This window comes from Tachypleus tridentatus, chromosome 10 (assembly GCF_004210375.1).
Source record: "Tachypleus tridentatus isolate NWPU-2018 chromosome 10, ASM421037v1, whole genome shotgun sequence".
In the NCBI taxonomy this organism is placed as follows: Eukaryota; Metazoa; Arthropoda; class Merostomata; order Xiphosura; family Limulidae; genus Tachypleus; species Tachypleus tridentatus.
In genome coordinates this window covers 39,402,441-39,426,183 of record NC_134834.1, presented here as the reverse complement: position 1 = coordinate 39,426,183, position 23,743 = coordinate 39,402,441, and the positions used below count along the sequence as shown (strand labels likewise).

At 30.8% G+C, this 23,743-nt stretch overlaps 1 protein-coding gene across 4 annotated transcripts in view; it reads right to left on the bottom strand.

Annotated features, from left to right (window-relative positions):
* PIG-S (phosphatidylinositol glycan anchor biosynthesis class S) overlaps positions 1-23,743 on the bottom strand; it is a 106,120-nt gene that overhangs the window by 37,848 nt on the left and 44,529 nt on the right. For all 4 annotated transcript variants that reach the window (XM_076460930.1, XM_076460928.1, XM_076460929.1 and 1 more), the window contains 4 exons: positions 16,172-16,275; positions 8,340-8,460; positions 6,017-6,078; positions 3,106-3,217 (listed from right to left, as the gene is read on the bottom strand). In XM_076460930.1, coding sequence (XP_076317045.1) covers positions 3,106-3,217; positions 6,017-6,078; positions 8,340-8,460; positions 16,172-16,275 — 399 coding nt within the window. The remainder of the gene's footprint in view (positions 1-3,105; positions 3,218-6,016; positions 6,079-8,339; positions 8,461-16,171; positions 16,276-23,743) is intronic.

Below are 23,743 nucleotides of genomic sequence, written 5' to 3'. Positions count from 1 at the left end.
AGATGTGCAACTAAGGTCAAAGAAAGAGGAAGCTAGGCATTCTAAAGAAAGGTGAATATACCTAGTTTGAGAGTATTCTACTGCCTACTGAGGACAATGTCATTAGAATACTTGGAGAGCCAACTCTGCAGGTAGAATCTTGTCAGAATGAGACAGATGATCCTTGACAAGATTGGGAGCACTCATTATGTAACAAGCCAGCAAATGAATTTCACAGCAGTGAGTCCAGAAAAGGGTATCTAGTGTGCAGGAACATAAGGACCAGAATCAAGTGCCCCCTTGCCTGGTGATGTAAGAGACAATCATAGAACTGATGGAATGAATCTTAATTAGTTTGTTCTGCAGAGATGACATAAAATGAACCATCATCCCATGAACAGCAACGAATACCAAAAGGTTGATATGAAGGCCTAATTCCTCTTGAGATCAACAGCCCAAGATCACCTACATTATGCAGCATACATTCAAATCTAACAACAAAACATCAATGAAGACATGGTCATCCACACACACAAAATGGATAGGTCTCCCACTGTCATGTTGTGCCTGTCTAACCAGAGAAAACTAAATTGAAAGTAATCAGGAAGGGAAATTTGTACATATAAGGAATTACTGATAAGGTGCCTATGAATTTGTAGGACCCACTTCAGAGAACACATGTGGGCATGCTCCAGACAAGTGCCTTCAGTGATGCCCAAACCTTCAAAAGAAAAAGAAATTCCAAGACAGCGAGAGAAGGTGCTGATAGTACCTTCTGAACTAAAAGATCCATGGATTACATACAAAGAGAAGGCTAGACCTGACTGAGATGTGAATTGAAAAACATCCCCAGATGAACAAGATATTGAATGGGGTGGGTGATGGACTTCTCCCCTTCATAAACCAACCCACCCAATCAGTTTCTACAAGAAGTTTGGTGTCTTGAGGAAGAACTTACAAATGAGGAACCAGACAGCCATAAAATGATGGAATTGATAAATATAATATTTATGGATTATACAAGATTTAACTCTCCTAAGTCAAAGAAAGTTCAATTTATAATAATGAACATCACTCAAAGAAATTCAAAAAATTTTGGCCTCAAGTTTTATAACGTATTATTATAAATATCTATAAAAAAAACCCTAAATAATGAGACTGAGATTTCCCATTTTTGTCATGGATAGAAAACTTAGTATTTAAATAAACAAAGTAAACATTCTTTATATCAAGATTCAAAATAAACTATTGTCATTAATTTACTACACAAAGATAAATATCTCTTGAATATTAAAAATCAGTTGAGAAATACCTGTAAAGTACAGCTGAAGTACCTTTTTAAAACTTATTGTTATATATAATTTTATAATTAAAAACTATATTCTAGCATTAATATCATCAGATTTAGTTTATAAATTTAGAAGTCACTGCTGTCAGCAGTGTTATAATAGAGTCCACTAAAAATTTTAGAACCCCTATTAAGTATAAAATGTACTTGAACATGCTTTTGGTGATGCACTAATTCCTTCTAATTAGTTTAAGGTCTTAGCAAGGATCAACAAACAGAACTTGTGTATCAATAGAGAGGTTGCTCATACAGAGACATCAACCTGAAATCAATCAAGTATAACTGGATCACAAACTAATTTTAAATTTGTAAAAGTTTATCTTTTCAAAAGTTATCTAGTAAATCCACCTTTGGACACAACACTTATATTTAGCTCTCAGTATAAAAATTTTATGATCAGTACAGTAATATCTATTAACAAAATATCTAGAAATGAAGCTGCTTTATAACAAAGTTGGCCATAATAAGCCCCTTTTCTCCCTTAATTGAAAAGGAAAAAAAAAAAATTTAGAAATCATGGAAAGTGATTTATAAGAGTAAATGTTTAAACATTATGCATGCTCTATAACTGCAACCAAGTGAGGTTTATTCACATTATTAGCAGTCCATCAGGGAACAGCTTCATGAGTTTCCCTTACTCAGCTCAATCAGCAGTGAGCTTTGCAAAGCCAGCCACTCCATACTGCCATTGTTTAAGCTTGTTGTGTTGGTGATAAAATGGTGTTTTATGTAAAAAGTAATTTTATTACCTACTGTTATGTCATCCAAATGACTATCTAATACAAGGCAAAAATTGCAGTGTAAATACATCTTTGAAAATAAAAATCATAACTGGTGATAATATAGTGTTAGCTCCAAGACAAGTCCAAAGTTAGTGTTATTTTGTGGGTTTATTATCTTATTTAAAAGTATTTTTAACATGTATTTCTTTTTTATACATATGTAATATTTTAGGCATATTTTAACCTTATTTCTTTATATTTAATGAAGTTTTATGTTGTAGCCCCCCTTCTCTGAAGTCCGGTCTGTAATGCATCCTTATACCTCCTGTTACATCTACCTCTGGTAACAAAATTTCTGATAACAAAGTGGTATCATGGAATGAAGTTTCTTCATTATCAGATATACACCATAGTGATCATTCTTTGTAACAATGTTCATACTTCATCTACAAAGTATGATAGTTTTGTAACTATGTTTTTAAATTCTTGACATCAGAATAGGCCAACTTACTTTACAACAACCTTGTATTTGTTTACTTGCAAAAAATTATCTTTCTCTCTCTCTCTCTCTCTATAATGTGCACAAAAGACCTGTTTACTAAGTTTTGTGAAAATACACATATTGCATTAAAAGTCATGATATAAATACTTTACATGTGCAAATGTGAATACGAGCTTGTATATCTCATACCAAGCCCAACTCAAAACAGTTAAGAAATTATAATTTATAAATTATTGAAATATAAATAAATGGCTATGTTTTTATACTATATTTACTGTTTATTGATAAGTATTTAAATTTTGAATATAACTAAAACTTTGTGACATGCTCAAAAAAGAATGTTCTTGGTGAGAGTTAAAATTTCTGCAGCTAAAATTTAAAAAAGCTGTATTTATTTTACCAACTTTTTCAATACAAAATTGAATTATAACCTTATTTATATTTTAGCAGCTGATGTTATATCTCACACACCATAAAAATATTTGATAGGGATAAAAAAAACCAAAAAAAACTTAAATCTTAGGGTTTACAATTTTTTAAAATAAATGTCTTACCTAATTTGGACTCTACTGGATTAAATGCTAAAGACAACTGGTCAACTGAAATAATGTGTTCTGTTTCATTCAAGAGTTTTGGTTGAAGGTTTAAAGGAGTCATGAACAAAATCTGTAAATAACATATGCACATTATCATTTCTGCCTTTGTTTGCATTTTTAAGTATAATCATTAATGACACATATACTATTTTACATCATAGTTATACAGTTACGACAGAAAGTGTGTTCATACCCCTGTGTCGTGAGTAGTTTTTCCTCATAATTTAAAAAGTATCACAATTAGGATAACGAAAGTAAAGTATATTATACATATCATGCTAACACACATCTACATAAATTTTTGTGTATATTGAATGACAAATAAACTGTTTATAAACAAATAACCAAACATCGGAGGGGCAGAAAGTGTTCGTGTGTCTACTTTAATGGTCAATTGTGTAACCTTTCAGGTGAATTACTAGGCACAATCTCTCTTCATAGTCCTCCATGATCGTTTGACAGTACTCGACTGGTATTTTCTTCCATTCTTCTTTACAGAAGGCATCCAACTCTTGCAAGTTTTTCGGATGACACTGATGTATCCGTCTTCAACTCATGCCAAACATTTTCAATTGGGTTAAGATTAGGTGACTGCGATGACCACTTCAGAATGCTTATATGGTTCCTCTGCAACCAGGATTGCACGTATTTCGATGTGTGCTTAGGGTCATTGTCGTCCTGGAAGATCCGACGATGCCCAAGTAGCATGTTCCAAGCATCATTCTTGATACAAGTGCCTAATATATCAACGTACTCTTCTTTTTTCATGATTCCGTTGACGCAGTGAAGGCTGCCTACACCAGAAAAGTTGAAGGAACCCCATAGCATGGTCGAGCCACCTCCGTGTTTAACTGTAGGGACAGTGTTCTTTGGAAGATTTCGTTCCTTCTTCTTATGGAAAGTATAGAGAACATCATTGTGGCCGAAAAGCTCAATTTTAGTCTCGTCTGACCAAAGAATACTCTTCCAACAGGTAAAGAATTTATCTACATGCTTTCTTGCATACCTCAATCATGCTTCTAAATGAACAGGTTTTAAATATGGAGTTCTACGAGGACGGCATGCTTTGAACCCAGAAGAGCGTAACATGTTCGTAACTGTACAGGTGGTTACTTCAACCCCAGTTTCTCTTACCAGTTTCTGTATGTCATTACGTGTTAAACGAGGGTTCCTACTAACTTCTCTGAAAACCTTCCTCTTGGTTCTCTCTGGAATTTTGGTGGGGCATCCGGAACAAGGGAGGTTAGCAGTTGATCCTGTAAGCTTAAACTTGGCAATTATGCTTTAAACAGTAGATTTTGGCACATTAAGTTGTGTAGCAATACCAGAAAGAGACATACGAGACATGTATTTTACAATAATTCGGTTTTTTAAATCATTGGACAGTTGTTTCCTGTTTGCCATGATGACCAAGCAAATAATGACGAAGACGACACTAAATTGCCAGAAGTACATTTTTTGCTGGCTAAATTCCAATAATTATGAATCCAATGTCTAGATCTGGAATAAGATAATGTAGTTTATTTGCCAAACTAAACAAAAATTTTACGGGAATATCAGTTTTTTCACACGTTCTGAAATGTGCGAACACTTTCTGCTCCTCCTATTTTTGGTTATTTGTTTATAAACAGTTTATTTGTTGTTTAATTTACACAAAAATTTGTGTAGATGTGTGTTAGTATAATATTTATAATATATTTAATATATATAGTATAATATAATATATAATATATTAGCCTACTTGTGATACTTTAAGTTATGAGGAAAAAACCACTTGGGATGCAGGGGTACAAACACTTTCTTTCGTAACTGTATGCTATTGTATTTATACTCAGAACATCACATTAAAATATTATCTCAATATCAAAAGTAATATTTATAATACTGTCACATGTAGCAATAATGACACAAGAAAATACAATCAATTGATAATTCATAGTACTATTTCATTTATTGTTAGTTGTGTAATAATAAGAATAATAAATAAATATAATGTATCAAACAACCTAAATTTGTCATGAAACAGAAGCAAGTTTTTCATAACTGCAATGTTTGCTAGTGATCACCTGGAGACAATAAATAAAGGTAATTTTTCTTTTATGAAGTAATTAAATTGGTATTCTTTTCATTTTTACATTACATTTTATAAGTTCTCTTTCATAGTCATTAACTTCCTCTTATAATTTATATTTTAAAGCATTATACTATATGTGTAATGGAATATCAGAGAATCATTTGTCCACTCAAATAAATGAATTCTTTACATTACTGAATGAAAGACCTTTTGAGCAGTGACTACTAGGAGAAAAACGATAGAAATATAGCACTGTTTTGGCATGATAAATTAAGAGAAATGTGGAGGGGATAAACTACACATTGTGATTCTTATTACAAGTCTTGGATCTTTTAGTTGCTCTAATAATTTTAATTGTTTGAGCTTAATAAAGCTAACATTTAATCTAAGAAGGTAAGTAGAAGACTAAACTGAAATGCCCCAATTTTTTTTTGTTATAAAACATTTACTCACAATTGCAATATGAATGTCACTGTCAAAACTATGAAGAAAATTATGTACAAACAACTCCATAAAAAAGAGGTATATCCAACTCTGTACCTAATGACATGTTAAGTGAAATATGTAATATTTTATCACTACTTACACTTATAAAACATTTACTCACAATTGCAACATGAATGTCACTGTCAAAACTATGGAGAAAATTATGTACAAACAACTCCATAAAAAAGAGGTATATCCAACTCTGTACCTAATGACATGTTAAGTGAAATATGTAATATTTTATCACTACTTACACTAATGTTTAAGAAACTGGACTTCATATATTTAAAGAATAGCAATACTTCTTACCTGGCTCTTCACATCCACATTAACAACAAGAGATATAACCTCTGAAAAGGGTTTCAAGTATTCTGTTGACATGAAAAAAAAGTTTACAACCATAACATTTCACAAAATTTTTAAAATTCTACAAAATAAAAAGTTTATTAAAGAGCAGAGAGTACTGTATATATAATCTGATCTAAATATTCTTTTTGTATTGATAAGTGGCCCAGAAATTTGTTATAAAATCTTTACTAAAATAGTGTGCGTTTCCCTAAAAAGCATTTTTTTAATGATCAATGCAGAAAATGGGTTAAATTTAGTTTTAACAAGGAATAAAACTAGGTATTTCCTTCAGTCTCATTTGCTTTTTTAAACTTTTCTGAAAAGTCAACTAATTAGACACTTTAAAATTCAAAGACACTAAGCCTACACTCAGAGGTATATTAAGGTTAACTAGCACTCTAGGATTACAATTTTAGATGTACCCCCTTCCTTTCTTAATGACAACCACAGAAATTATCCATCAAAATGAAAACAATAAATTAAAAAACAATGCAATTTGTGTTTGTTATAAGTTTAATTTTTGTAAGACATATTTAACTAACAGAATTTTCTTCTTTTGGCTTTTGCATTGGTAAGGTTTTCAATTATTTCATTAAAATAGAAACTTCTTAATATACCACACTCATTGAATAAGCATGAACGATCATTAAGTGTTTTTCCTTGAGAGTGTTTACCTCAAAATAGTCTTTTGCTAGTTAAGTTCTGAAAAAGGTCTCTTTGCTGCAGTAAGTAAACTTATTTCAAAATTTAAAAATACATATTCAACATATAGGCTTTTAATAAATTTTAAAAGTTTTACAGCTGAAGATACATGCTCTTTGGATGTATGAATTAAATATTACAGTTACATGCATTCCTTGGCCATTGAATCTTTTAAGTCCATATTATTTACAGACACCAAATTCAAAACATTTTCATCAATGTCATGCATATTCATTGAGCCTAGCTTTACCAAAGATCCATATTCTATGCTGGTCACTTCATAAGCTGTAAGTTTTTCACCACTGTTTTTAACTTTGATAACAAGAAATGCTTCCATCCTAAACTTTTGTTTGTCCTTCAATTGGTCATTTCTATAATTATTTTCATTAAAATATATTTTCTTTATTATTATTATTCTCATTTCTAACTTTCAACTCTAATTTCCACTCAAACTGATGACATCTAATTCAAAAGTATCTGAATAACTTTGAACATAAATTATTTAATCATCAAGAGAGTCGTACAGCATTACAATGGTCTCCACACCAGAACTTTGCAATGTTTTATTTATGTTCAGTCTATCCAAAACATGACACCAAAACAGAATTACCATTTAAAAATGTTCCAGTTTTTCTTTTATTTCATGTACCTCTCATTTTAAAATGGGTTCTTCAGTTTCAACATCTGCTATTGACTGGAGTGCATCTATAACTTCTTTATACAAATCAAACAAAACTTTACTTGCATCAGTATGAGCACTCCAATACACCAGGAAACCAAATAAAGAGCAGAAGCTGACAATCTTATCATGGTAGAAGTTAACAAAGGACTTAGTTTGTTATCAAATTGATTTGGGGAATGCAAAGAAGCTTTTGACAAAATTTGGACAGAAGATAAATATCTCGGGAACAGTATTGTTTGTCAGAAAAATCTGAGAAAATTGTGATCTGTTGAAAGTGATCACAGGGTCCTATCTGAAACTCCATATGTTCAAGAGAGGATCAAATCTTTGGGAATCTAAATAGACATACTCTCTAGCACAGGTGAACCAGAGCATACTGTTCTGACAAATGTTGGGGTCAAAGCATAGCTATCTTGTCACATAACTGAGAGGTAAACCTCCAAGCATAAAAAGGTAAAATGCGAAAAAACTAAATAGATGTCCTCAGACCTTTCAGCTATAAAGCAAGGAATAGATTCAAAGGCATCTAGGAAAAGCCCACATAACCTGAATGATTAGTTAAAGAAATGGAGCAGGAAGTGGATGATTCAGATTAGCCTCATGAGAAGCCAACCTAGTAAACGAAAACACTAGGACAAAAAAAGAAAGAAAGGGAGAGAGAGAGAGTCCAAATTCTCTTCACAATGCCCTGGATCACTGGCAAAAGCACCCTCAGAATGTCTAAGACTAATTATATGTTTCCATCTCACAACAAATCAGAGCATGGACAATCTTAACTGAGAGCAATCCCCCTCTCAGTATGTAAACACAAATTGTTAATTGATATACCAAATTTTAATTATTTATACTAAATGACCGAGTACTTCAATAAATAGAAATGGTTTTAAATTCAATACTTACCTTCCACAGCTCTTTCTATATCCCATTGAATATCGTACACTTCCGGCTGAGAAGATAGCAATGTGAAGATAACATCAAGACCAGTATAAGCACTTCTACTTCTCATAATATCCTTGTCAGGCTATCAAACCAAAAACTAATCAAAAATTTGTCCAGCTATTCTACTAACATGAGGTATCTATTTTATATTGGTTATATTAAAATTCATCCTCAATTAAGGACATCAGAACTGTACTTGAAGTACTAAATAGGAAAAATCAGTAGTTACTATTTTACTGTGGTATAAACTCTACTATTGATTTTTCAAAAAAATTTGATAAACTTTTTACCATAATCATTGTTAGGTCAGGAATAGTTACACATGCTGTTCTAAAACTCAATTTCATATTATGCAATAAGATGAATACAAAGACAAAACTAAACTGGCAATATTACAGGCATATTACTTCCTTTTCAAAAGATCTGGAAAAATTATTTCAACTGTCAAGAAAATTGTCAGTACTAATACTGCAAAACTTAATGTTCACTTTCATGGAAATTCAGCTAACATATAGTACTACATGCATGAAGGCAGCATAAAATATACAAGGTTGAGGTAAACATCTAACAGTTTTCAAAGCATGTCATAGTTATCAGCCTACACCAATCACTTTTTATTATTATTACCTTTACTCTGTGAGGAAATTGCAATTGGGTCTTTGTGTATGAGAGAGATAGAAAGAGTTGCTGCTTCCATTTTTGTATCTCAAGACTAACATATTGATGTACACAAAAACTGAATACAAGACAAGAACTCACTGTAGGACAGTCCTCATCAAATTTGAATCTGGATACAGATCACTTTACATCATTTTTTTTTTTTATAATGATGGGTATTTTCATAGTTTTTGGTTAATAATTCTATGAAATATAATTGGGTTTGTATCAAATTTCATGGGCATATTAAAGTTAAAATTCTCCATATTACAGAAAGTGATCTTGATCATTGATCATTCTGGATCCGAAAAGAATTTTCTGAAGATGAAAATTTACATTATCCAATATATAACTTGCAGTCTTGAAGAAGGAGCAGTGTGAGGATATGAAATCTATTTGATTGCTCTTGTTAGACTCTTATTATCAATTATTTTACTTTCTATGTTATTAATCTCTTGTTGTTTAGGAGGAATTCTGAGAAGATCTGTAATGATGGAAGGAGATGAGATTCACTCATGTTGGAAATAAAGGTGTGGTATCAACCTGTCTGGGCTCTCACCTCACCAGGATTGGAATCAACCATTTTAATGTTTTTCAAAGTGATACAAGTATTTTGCTTTAATATTATGTTGGTTAAATATATTATCATGAGGTTAAAATTAGAACTATTGTTATATGACCTGTTTTTTTTTTTTTTGTTCCTCATGGGTGACTCATAATATCCCACAAGTTTAGTGTTATTCCAATTCATTATAAGGGATATTACACATAAGTTACAGAGCACAGTAAGTTTACAGATAATTTAATGAATGAGTTACAAACACAAGGAAAAAATATAGAAAAAGTATTCAACACTAAACTGACTTTCAACACAATCAGCTAACTTAACACAGAAGCCAACAAAATTTGCATAACCCTCTTAAGAACCTCCAATTAATTAGTTCAAGTCTTAATGGAATAAAAAGCTGAACAAGTAGATGATATGCCTGTCTTTCTAATAAAAAACTGCAGAATTGAATTTCAGTTACAATTATCACTTAGTTTGTTCCAGAAGCCCCTGATTTGGGAACTGAAATATAGGATATAAATTACTTCGTAACAAGATTTAGAAAGTCACTAACCATGACCAATTTAAATATGGCCCTACAATTCATAAAAATATTTTTTTACAAAAGTTATTCCAAAAATTAAAATATCCTCTAACTATTTCTACCATAAAAAATAAAATTGTTAAACATCTATCTAGCAATACAAACATGGCTTCTTCATGCACTATGTCAATGCTATAAATACAGCACAAAGCATTAAAATGAATTTGTGAATGATTTTTATATTGCAAGTCAATCATTTCAGAAATAATTTAAAGTAAAATTATATATATATATATATATATATATATATATATATATTTATTCACAGAAAAATTACTTTTACAGACTTGCATAAAATCATAACAGACATTCAAATAGATCTTGTCATAATTATAAAATGTGTAGTTTAGCAGAGAAATTAATTAGTACAAGTTTTGCTCTTTATAGAAGTTTGCTATTACGTTAAAATAATTAAAAACACTCAAAATAACATAAAGACCTCTTCCTGGCCATTTTTCTTTTATGATTTTCCTTGTTTAACATATACAGAAATTCCTATATGGAAATTATACTACTTCAGTCATAATGCTTTTTAGAATTTAGGCCAATTCCCTTTATTTACTTTATACAAAAATGTTTTATCATTTTCCTTATAAACAAGAATGGCATTTGAGGATTCTATAATACCAGTCAATTTAAAATTCTTATATTTGTAATATTTTTCTTTAATTTTATCTCATATATCCTTTGAGCAAACTTGGGCTTTCTTACTTGCAGCAAACCACTAACCTTTGTTTTCTGCAAGGAATATATTTGTTTTAAATATTCAAAATTTCTTCTTTAAAAATTTTCCACACTTGTTAGATGTCTCCAAATAACTCACCTGCCCAATTCACAAAAGATAATTCTTTTTGCATCCCTTCAAAATGTGTGTTTTTAAAATTTGGAATCAAAATATCATAATTATTGATTTCCACATGCAGCAAAACTTGAAACCTCTAAACCATTTCTATATTAGAGGTTAACAAAAAATCTAAAATAGTAATATTTCTAATAGGTTCTTTGATTAATTGGTGAAGAAATCCTTCTTGAACAGTTTACAGAAACCTTTCTCCCTCAAAGTTTGACTAGTATTTTCCAATCAATATGTCCAAAATTAAAGTCACCCATAATTATGACTTCATTAATAGGTCAAATCTTAATCTCATTGTAAAGTTTCTCATAATTTTTAGCAGTTTCATCTGGTGGTCTGTAACAAATTCCTACTAAGAGCTTCTTCCTCAATATGCACTAACAGAAACTCAAATGTATTCAATCTTCTCTTCTTCCTCTCTTTACTACTCTGTCCCTACTAAATCTATAATCATATATTTCAATCAAAATCACCTACGTTTAACCATGTTTCAGTTATTCCCATTATATCAAAATCTTTTATTCCTACCAATGCCCTAAAGTAATCTATTTCATCTTTTATACTACTAGCATTATAATAGTAACACTTAGGTCTATTCTTATAACTACTTTCACACCAATTTCCTATGCTAAACTTCCCTCTACATTTTAAGTTTTGTTTCATTTAGTTTATCTTTGCCCTCACCATTATCTAGTCCTAATTTAAAACTTCCCTTACAGGTGAGTTTATAGTCCTTGTAAATATGCTAGACTCTTTCTTACTTAAGTATAAGCTATCCATCCCAAAATATCCTCTTCTGAAATGATTCAAGAAGTCCAGTCAGTATAACCTGTTAATTCTTACATGTTAATTTTAGCCTAGCATTTAGCTCATGACCTATTCAAAATTTCATCTCCACAATTAATTCTTAGTTGTATCCCTTATTAAATTATGGTTTTGAGCTTTACAATGCTTTTACCAACTCCTTGTACTTATTAATTACTCCTTTGACTTACTCTTCCCTATATCATTAGCTCCTAAGTGTACAAAAAAGATTGCAATCATTACCAGTCCCCTTCATTACATCTCTTGCTCTATCAGTTGTCATCCACCTGTGTCCCAGTGGAGCATAATTTGACTCTTTTCTTCCTATTTACCTCACAGACTATTCTATCCAAGCCATGTAAAGGAATCACCTATAATTCTTTAAGTTCATAATCCATATTCTTCTCTATTCCTTTTGCTTTCCCTCCCTCCAATACTTCCTTATCCACATAAGCCAAGGGTTGAAATCTGTTGTTCAACAGAATAGGATCTTTACAACTAAGTTCACTACTTTTAATCCTAATACTACCCTTTCTAACTTTCTGAATGTCATTGTTAATCTTAGCTGATGCCTTCTTTCCATGTAAAAGTTCAAGCTCCCCTTGAAGTCCTGCTGTTATTTCCCACAGTTTATACTTCTCTTTATCTATTTCCTCAACTTCAGTTAAGATAATTTCTAACTTTTTCTCCAACCTGCAAATTTTAGATATAAATTGAACATCCTCACTATTAGCTTCCTTAAAAGTGTACAGTAATTTAGTTCCCAAATAAAACCCATTTGTTGCACCTAACAAAATAGGAATACTTAACCCATGAACTAGTCTTAACCTTTGTATTTGTAAAATTAAAATAAACATTCATTACTCTGATTAAATACCAGTAGCCTGTTGTTAACACTGTTAAGTCTAAGACTGACAGTTAACTAATTTTAAGATTATTTGTTAAATAAAAAGAAGATTAACGTGTCTTACAATTTTACAAGCTGAATTATAACTAAGCCTAACTTAACGTTATAGTACATTACACTTCTAAAATCTAAAAAAAATCTCATACCTACAATTTAGTCCAGTCTTACTAAATCTATTAAATTTTTGTTATTTAAATATAATTTCTGAAAATAAAAATAATAAAGCCAAATAACATTAAAAATCCACAGTATTATCAATACTTAGTTTTCTAATGTCTTCTCTTTTCAAATAACATTGTGAAAATAATCAACTAACCAAAATTAGTTTCTGATTATTACTGTTTTTTATTATTCCAAGAGCTGAAAATTATGATTAAATCATCTATAAATAGAACTGGGTGGTTTACTCAATTATCTCTGAGCAGTGATTACATCACTAGCATCAATCAATAAAAAGTATAATTAACCAAACAATGCCATGAAAATAATCAACTAATTGAAATTAGTATTTCTGATTATTACAGTTCTCAATTATTCCAACAACTAATTAAAGAAAATACAATTAAATCAGTTGTAAAAAAAATTAAATTAAATTAAATTAAATTAAAAAACAAATTCACTAATTGAAATATTAGCATTATGTTTATTTGTTATTTGGTACAAAGCTACATAGTGAAAGTAGGATGGGAAAGAGGATTTCCTTATGATTTGAGGAACTCAGGTTTGATTCTCACTGCCACTAAACTTGATTACCATCACTTTGTTACTGTAAAGCTACTAAAGCTATCTGCCACTGCTACTAATTTTGAACTGTTAGTGCTGACTAGAAAAAAAGGAATATGAGTGGCAGCACCCCTTACCATCACTCTGGCTACAAAAGAGCTAAATAAAGTATAAATTTCAATTTTTATAAACATTGTGCTATGTCTCTACTCTATAAATGTGTAACTGTATTCTTTAAAATTATGTAATCAGGCCCGAATTCAGGGGAGGGTTCAACGGGGGTTGAGATTCTACCAATGTTTTCTGAATTAATAGTTGTTTTTTTTTTATGTTGTATGAGCAGATGAAGTTTTAGGAAAAGGGTCCAGGTACCAAAATCTTTCTATCAATTTTTGTTTAGAAATTAATAATTTTAATATTTAATGCTGTACAAGCCAATACAGGACTGGGGGAGGAATCTAAGAATATGGCTCACCCTTTCTATTTTTTTTTTTAGGAATTAATAACTACACTTTCAATGTTGAATTAGCAGGCTTGTAGCTTGAGGAAAGGTACAGAAGGCCGAATGCTCTTACAATTGTTTTTAGAAATAACTATCATTTAATGTTGTATAAGTGCATGCCAATCATGGGGGTGGTGGTATGAAATTCTCTATTTTTTTTTTAAATAAATGAATAAAAGCAGTCAGATATCTCAACACTACCATTTAGTATTAAATAATCTTGTCACTGTTGTTATTTGATAGAATTATTAATCTAATTAATTTGATTTCATAATACCTAAACACAGCTAAAATCTAAGAAATTCAGTTAAAGCCCCAGCAAATACCAATTATTTCTAGCCTAATAAAACAATAAGAATGTAAATCAAACATTGCTATTGTAAAGCTTCATTTCTTAACCTTTTCCAGATGCTTTAAAAATGCATCTAGACTTTAGAAACTTGTTTTCAAAGTTAGTATTATTTAGGGCACTTAAACCTCTTATGAACAAATACTTTTTACAGAATTGACTGCCTTTTTTATTGTTTTAAAGTTAGAATTTTCTAGAGAAAGATATTTTTGTTCTTGATATTTAAAATAAATGAACATGCAAATAACAGTAAAAATAACAACTTAAAAAAAATAAAAAACAGACATCTGTTTAATAATAAGTTTAATTTTGACAAAACAAAACTGAAATGTTGGTTATGAACTGTTCTTTTTTATTTTCATATCAAACACAAGTTTTGAATTCACCCAATTATAGCCTAATTAACCTAATCAGTTACATAATATATTTAAATTATTTTAACCAATTATTTAGGCCATTTTAGTACTAAATGTTCTACATTAATTAATCCAATTAGAATGGAAGTCTCTTCTCTTATATGAAAAAATACTGCAAATTTGATTACAGTGACATATAGCTTAGTATTAAAAGACTGATTGGTATAATACATGAAACATAACCAGTGTATAGTGAATGTGAAATTAGGCATTGTTGTTAGTTGTTAACATAATACTATATGTATAAACCTCATTTTGGTTTTATAAATTCCTTAAAACCTTTTGAAATTGAAAGTTGTGAAGATAAAGTTATATTTATCCAAAGTTTTATTCCACAAAATCAATTCATGTTAACCTACTTTTTATGTTATTTGGATTTAAAATTTAGGCTATTCAAAGAACACCTAAAAACACTATGTTTTACTTTTGCCTAATATTTTAAATCTACCTAGTAAATAAAATTAGTTATGGTTATTTGATTCCCTTGACTTATCACAAAGTATTTGAGTAACTGGAGTTACAGATGCAATACTTATGGCATTAACATTGCTGTGAATTAGAGGTGGGTCAATTTAATTTAATATATTAAACATTTTACCTTTTTCTAAAAAAAATATTTAAACATTTTTATGTAAATGTTTGAGAATCAGTGAGAAAGTTCTATTACTTTCTGGTACAAAATAGCTTTATATATATATATGTAAATAAATAAAAATAGTTAAGTAACTGAAAAATTGCAGGTGAGACAATGTTTACAATTTCCTTCCCTCAAAACATTTCTAATAAATACCTCTCTTTACACAGTAGCTATTCCTGTCATTTTTGAGATTTTGTGCATGCTACTAGCTTTGAGTTATCTTAGGTAAGGAAAGCTAAACTGTGGGCAGCACAAGGGCAGCTCAGTGATTAACAGCAGCACAAACCATGCCACTTTCATTGACAGCCAGAGAGAGTACAAAGGCAAGATGAATCAAATAACAGAAGAGATATGCACTTAGAGAAACTTGAATAATCAGCGTGGGACAAAATAAATCCTGTATATGAAGACAAAGGGATGAAACTCCCAGGTAGAAGAGAAAGATGTATCAGGTTGAACTAAAAGAGACTGAGATAAAAGTACAGAAATGTGTACCCTGGATCCAAGTTGGTGAAGAAGATGAAACCATGGCTAAGTCAGCCTTTTGTAGACAATTATAAAACATTTCTTAAAAAGCATATATATTATATTATACACTCAAGGGTTTAAAACAGGAGTTAATATTAATAATTCAAAAATACAAAAACTTTCACCATTCTCTACATTAAAAAAAATCTTTTGAACTAGCCTTTGTTTTTCAAGTATTTTAATTCATATTAATTATCACAAATTATTTCTGAAAATGAATACTCCTACTTTTTGTGAATATTTTAAAAATAACTGTAAATACATACTTGCTTTAAGGGCATTGATGTAGGCAAGAATAATTTCCTGAGAGTTTTTTCTTCCACTATATTGCTAACAACTCTCATGAGCTCAACACTCAAGGAAACTGCAGCTGTAAACACAATAATTAGCACACTTATTACAGGTTGACTACATTCTACATGGCCTTCTCTTTGAAATTATTTATATGATGAGACATTAAAAATATCTTCATATTTTATTTAAGTTTAACTAATTCTTAAAAATGAATTTATGTACTTGTTTTTAATACTATCTGTACAACAAGGCAAGATATAAAAATTAATTCAAAACTTTAATTAGACCTTTAATACAAAATGACAAACCATGTGGATTGGATAATCTGTGGAATAAATATGGAAAAAAGAATTAGATTATACTAATCAGAGGCACAGGTGGAGGATATAACTGTCAGAGCAGGAGATATAATAGAGACCAACAAAGATGCAGTTCTTTTGTGCACGTAAGGGCTAATCATGAGGAAAAAGTGTATAATAGTAGCTAATTAATAAATATGATGGGTTGATAAAGATACATAGATAAAAATGCTATAAGTATCCATAGAAATAATTGTGGTGATGAAATTATAAAAAGGTTATTAGGGCTAAATTCTAAGCTTAGATTAATATGTAATGATGAGAAGATATGATGATTGCATTCATGGGATCAGTTCAATGAAAGAAGGGAGCTTTATAAAATGGATGGTTTACATTTAAATAAGATAGAAGCAGGCTTGTTGGCTAGGGCTATTAACTCAGCTGTAAGGGAAGTTTTAAACTAGGACTAAACATTGGTGAGAACCAGAAAAAATTAAATGCAAAAAGAATAAGAGGCAGAGAATAGTTCAGAATAAAAAATGAGTGCAGGAGTTGTTATAAAAGTAGGCAAATTTGTTTACAACTGCAATAGCTAGAAGTACAAGAAACAAAATAGATAAGTTCAAAGCAATAGCAGAAATAGAGGATTTTGATTTAATAGGAATAACTGAAGCTTGATTAAACAAACAATTTTGACTGAAATTGTTTTGAAATACAGAGTTATGAGCTATCTATCAAGGATAGAGAACTGAAGAGATGGGAAGGAGTGACTTTATATATAAAATATGAATTATATCCTGTTAAAGTTAAGAATATCAAAGGAACTTTAATTTATACAAGTTTCTTTTAACAGATATAAAAGGAAACATTATGGAAGTATGTTACAAACCACTAGATGATATTGATGAAATTCAAAAGAACCTTTATAATGATATTAAGATTTCTGCTGTTAATTAAATGAAGTCATAATTATAGGTGATTTTAACTTCAGGCATACAGACTGAGAAATGCTATAGTCACACCATGAGGAAGAAAGGTTTTTGGAAACTGTTTAAGATGGTCTTCTTCACCAATTAGTAAAGGAACCTAGTAGAAACAATACTATTTTAGATTTGTTGTTAACTTTAAACATAGAAACAACAGAGAGAGTAGAAATTGAGGAACAGCTGGGTGCAAGTGACCATTGTTATATTAGGTTCAAAGTTTTGCTCAATATGAAAATAACGAATAATGATATTTAGGTTACAAAAAAAAAAGGAATTTTGATTGAATGCAACAATAATTACATTTTGTGAACTGGGCAATTGAGTAACTTAGAGTTACTCAGATATGGAAATGTTTTAAGAAGATGAATTTTTAAAAATTCAAAGTAAAGACATTCCTTATTCCTTACAAAATATTTCATATCTAATAGTGAGAACAGTAGGACTAGAGTATATTAGAAGTCATCTACAACTAAAATGTTTTTGTTTTTTTTACAGGATGGTTAGCTTAAATACTCAGTCACTTACCAATTAAATGTTTGTTTTTTACAATTTTATTTTTATTTGGTGGTGAGAAGACCACAAGAAAAAGATTCATAGCCCTTTGACCCCATCTATCATAAGAGTACTATGAGGAGATGCACTACAATGCTAGGATTTTGCGAGTACTATATTCAAACACCAAATCAGACAGAGTTCACAATACCAATTGAGAATTCTCAATACTAGTACTCAGTTGACCTTAACCTAATAGGACTAGCAAACAAATCCTGAGTGGGCTACCCCAAGGCCACCCACTTACATGAATTCAAGGCCAAAGTGGAGTGTTGCAGTGTCCTAGACACCATACAACTGCCAGGATCCTCTTCTCTCTTTCATATAATCACCATGCATAGCAAACATATGGGTGGATGTTCAAATCCTAGAGGAGATAAACTAAAAATACAGAATATTTCCTTGGAGGTCCCCTCAAAATGTACAGAAATCCACCTCGAGGAGAGGATTGATAAGACATACACAAAAGGTGGCATACCTGAAACACCGAGGAAATAAAAAGGAAGGCAGAAGATCCGAAAACATTCATTGATGTCTCCCAGGATTGCACAGTGAAGAAAGTGAAGGTAGAAACAGGCTATCCACATCCTTATCATCCTGAGCAAGTTCTTCAGAAAATTATATGTCTAGGGTGGAGTCAGGAGACACAGCAAGCCATTTGACAAACTCCAGCTAGTGTGAAACTAAGATCAAAACCTCCTCAGCTGAAACAGTGGAGCCCAAAGTTTGAGAAACTGCAGGGTGAGGTCCAATAGTAGTAGAAATAAGAACAGTAGCAGTTGAATTTGAAATTGTAAATGCATAATTCCAACTGACAATGAGAGTTTTTAGAATCAAGATAACATAGTTATTCCATATCATCTTTGAAAACCAAAGCAAACATGAACAAAAATTAAGTATATGTGCAGTATGCCAAATTGAGAAGTTAAAATTTGGTTCTAGAGTATACAGGAAATCAGATATACCAGGAGAGCACATTACACTCCATACTTATTAGCATGCTCTAGAGGACAGCACAGCACTGAACAAAAAACATTGTTATGTGAAAAGAAACAAGATATTGTATTAAAATTTATGATTTTGAAATATAAGCATAGTTATACATATACATTTTCCAGCAAGACGTAAGGTTTGAAAATGATGCTGCTGTACAACAAGAAATTATTTCCCTTAGTAAATCTATGGGGCTAGAAGTTCACCACAAAGATGTGAAAGACCTTGTTAATTCTCACAATAGGCAATTCACAGCAGAATACCTGCATGAACTTACATGCTTCATTGAATATGACAACTGCAGGGTTGAATGAACTTTTAACTCTTGGAAAACTGTGAAGAAATACGTCCATAAAGTAAAAAGAGCTTCAAATATGTCAATCTGATGACACACTTTTGTCCTACTTCAAGAAATTGTTAACAGAAAAGCAAAAGGCAGCACAGCAGTCAACACTTAATAGCTTCTTGAGAAAGAAGTCAAGATTGGAGCAATCAATATCCAGGAACTCAGAAAAAAATCTCTTTTTACAACACCCCTGAACCTCCAGATATTATAATGGTAAAAATTTTTCCAAAACTTAAATTTCTCCTACCAAAACTTCTCCATCAACTTCTCCTAAGGCAATCTTCTTCACTTAGGCAAGAACTGTTTTACTGTATGAATATTATTATTCTTTACCATGTTCTTGAAGTTTATTTGTTAAATACTTAATTTTTAATTTTGTAAACTATGTTTTTAAGGTAAAGAAAATTTAACTTACAATGGTCTTGGATTGAATTAAGCCTTTAACATGCATTCCCATACTCACATAATGAAGGATTTCATATAATGAATTAAATTCATTATACAAGGGATTGCTGTGTTCACTAACATTAAAGAGTTTGGAAGCACATTAATACTTGGAGGTGGTACAAAAATAAAAGCACTTAAAACCTAATTTACTGGTTAAAACAGTAATAAAAACAAATTAAGTAATTGGACATAAAAACTGCAATAATAATCTTATTATTTTTACCACAGTGTATCTTGATACCAACCCTACAAACTAAAATTATGAAGATATCCTTGGTATTTGTTAATGAACATGATGTGTAGAAACTGTTTTCAGGTTGTATGTGTAGAGACCAGGAAATTTTTAATGAATTATAAATAAAATGCATGAAGAGAATTATTACAGCATTTTGCATGGCATGTTATAAAATCTAGTGTTAGGTTTATTGGTTAAGGTTTCATTTTCCTAACAGTAGAACATTTTGAAACGTACAACTAAACTTTATCAAGGTTCCATAATGAACAAGGCATTTTCTAAAAGAAATGGTTTGGCTACAAATGAAGATATCTGCAATCGGGAAATGGCGTCGTAATCAGCTGATCTGTGCAAACCTAGCGACACCAAGCGGATTCCCCTGAAACCAACTGGAGCCGCGCAATTCAAAAAGTCCGCGTATATTTTGAACAGCCCTCGTATAGTATGAAATGCACAAATAAAGATGAAATAGAGGTTGTTGTATTTAATATTTAAGCAAAGGTATTGCTTTCTTATGTCCAATTATATAATTTATTCTTTATTGCAATTATAACAATTTCATTTCAAATGTTTAATACTTTAATCATACCTAAAAAAAAATATGTGCTAGAGATTTCTAGTGATGTATATTAATAACGTGAATTAAAATGTAGTATTTTAATTCTTAACAGAAAAAGCATGCTAAAAGTATTAACACTCCTACGAAAAGACGTTTCTAGTCCTGATTTCTCCAAGCCCGTTCCTCTGGCTGTGGTTTCGCTAGATAGTAGATAGGGACAGTGGGAATCTCGTTAATCCATTCATTAATGGATTTAAATGGCAACTTCATTTAAACACAAAATTATTAGCCTAATATTAATAACCTTTCAAGTTGCTCTGGGGCCTATTAGGCCCCATTTTTCGTAGGAGTGTTAATAGTCTACCAATAGGAATTGAAGTTATTTTTTTTTCAGTGCTGTACCTCAATGTTTCTAGACTGAAATGTTTTGTTCAATGTTCATATATTACAATATAAACAGATAATACATACATAATGTATGTACTTTACGTATATAAAAGCTGCAATCATAAAATAACTCTGCACTTATTTCACTATTTAGACAGTACATACAGTGCTGTGATGACAACATATTTCTCCCATTATTTTGTAAATAAATGTATCAAAATATGTAGATGTACATGCTTAACTTTCTGTTGCATAAAACAATAGAACAAACATTTCTGTCTTGTGGCATTCAGTTTTAATTAAAGTACTCAGCAATAAAATTTTATGTTAATTCAAAAGTACACATAAAACAACACCATTATGGAAAGCTACATAACATTTCCAAGATGGCCATAATTAAAGTATTTTGGAATAAATTTTCTACTTATTAATATTTATTAAAAAAAATCAATTCTTTTACAAGTACAATTCATTTCAAGTTAAAAACTTGACTAAAGTTAAATATCTTTTTGTCAAAACAGACTTTTGTGAACCAGGTTTTTAGTTATTATATATAACATTTATAAATCAGTATTATTTAGTCATACATTTTAAGGAACATTACAAAGTTCTGTATGGAAACTGATAAAAAAACTGCATAATCATTTTGTTTTCTAAATTGTACCTTAGAGGTCAAAACTAGTACTTATTAGTGCTCACTTTAAATCTGCAAGATATTGATATAATTTACAGTTCATAGATAAGCCAGAATGAACTGATCATGCTCAAACTTTGCAAACAAACAATCTTATGTAGAACTCAGTTTAACATAATTCCTTCTATCATAACCTGGTGTAGAAACCAGAAAAAGAGGATAGAAAAAATAAACTACAGGCAATTTGGGTAAAAGTTGGTAACTAATTTTATTCTGTGAATTTGACGTGGCTGAATCTGAAATGCAGGTTACCAAATTTTCATTTCTAATTTACACATTGAGTGGTAATACAATACCCACATAAATCAGTATACTAAATGCATTAGTTAACATGAAGGAAAATTAATTATTTTATAAATTCATTGCCTAAATCATGTTAATGTGTGCATTATGACAGAATAGGATGCAAAGAAGCTTTACGAAGCAGGTAATTTAGCAGGTGTCTTTGATATTATCATAAATTGGTGCAGGCAGATAATCAACTAGGCAATTTTATTGTTTATACAGATTTGCTTTTTTTTTTTTGTGTGTTTATTGTAGAGGTTTAAAGTTTTTAAACAGAAAAAAAGTTGCTCCTTGTATATCAAGATGGCTGGTAGGGGTATTAAAACTTTATTAAAATAAAGTAGAGAACAATGTTACAACCTTCTTAGGTCATCTTCCGGTTAAAAACCTTGCAGAAACAAAAAATAAATCTAGATCAACAAATGGCCTGTTACCTTCAACGAGACATTTATGGATTCATACAATGCAACATCAATTAAATAAATAGTAAGAACCACAAAGAAAAGAAGATCCACCACAATGAAAAAAAATCTCATCACGAAACACAAAATCGCTGTTTTTACACATTGCACACAGCACTGCTTACATTTACAAAAGAAAAACAGACCCTTTAACTTATGTGCATTTAAAAAAGAGGATCTACTCTAAGAGCACACAGAAAATAAATAAGTGTAAGAAAAAGTGAAATGAGATCATGGTTATGTAACTTACTATAATGACAACCCTCAGTGTTGTGCTTAGCATTCAAAGGAATATTGAAGGTGTGACTTATTTCTGTTGTGCAATATGACAGGAATAAATCAGAAACAAGACAGATATAAGAACTTAAAAAGCTTTTGTTAAAAAAATATAACCATAAAAGAAAATGCTAATCAGTATTGAACAATAAAATAAAGATACAACAAAAATTTATTGGCAAGAAAATATTAAGTAGAAAGAACTAAAAAGCTAGAAAACAACTGTGGAAATGTAACAGGGACCACGGAAGTACACCTTCACCAATACAGAGTTCAAGATCAGGGTGAATACACCATTAATGGCAAAAGTGCATGCAAACAGTTTTGGAAAGAGAAAAGTTGAAACCATTTGCTGTAGTTTGCTTCAGTAAATGATTGAAGACAGTCTGTAGCTGCTGTTCAATATACTACAGGGTAGTTGTCCACTGATGGCATTAATCTTTATAATGAAGAGTATGACACTCAAGACACAGCCCTGAGAAACTTCAAGTTCCTGTGCAAAAGAATGGGAAAGTGTTGAACCTACACAAACCTGGAATTGCTGATTCATTAAAAAAAGTTCAATAATAATAATAAAAAAAGTAAATTGTCATGCAACCCATATGAGTGGAGGTCCTCCACATTGCATAATAAGCTTTCTCAAGGTAAAAAAATACAGAAACACGATGCTATCACATGAAAGAGGTTTTCCTGATTGTTGTTTCAAGTCGAATCAGGTGGTCCACAGTGGTGAACTGTCTTAGAAACCTACACTGAGCAGGTGAGAGGAGGTTGTTTGATTTGAGGAACCACACAAAACTAGCATTAACCATCCTCTCCAAGATCTTACAGAGACAGCTTGTCAAAGCAACTGGACAGTAGTTCAAAGGAATTTTGGGATCCTTCCCAGGTTTAGGAAAAGGGAATACAATAGCATGGCACTAAGTATTAGGAAAAACATTTTCCTACCAGATCTGGTAAAAACAACCAGAAGAATAGCAAGACAGGCAGGAGAGAGAGATGGCAAAACATCTCGTAATGAATA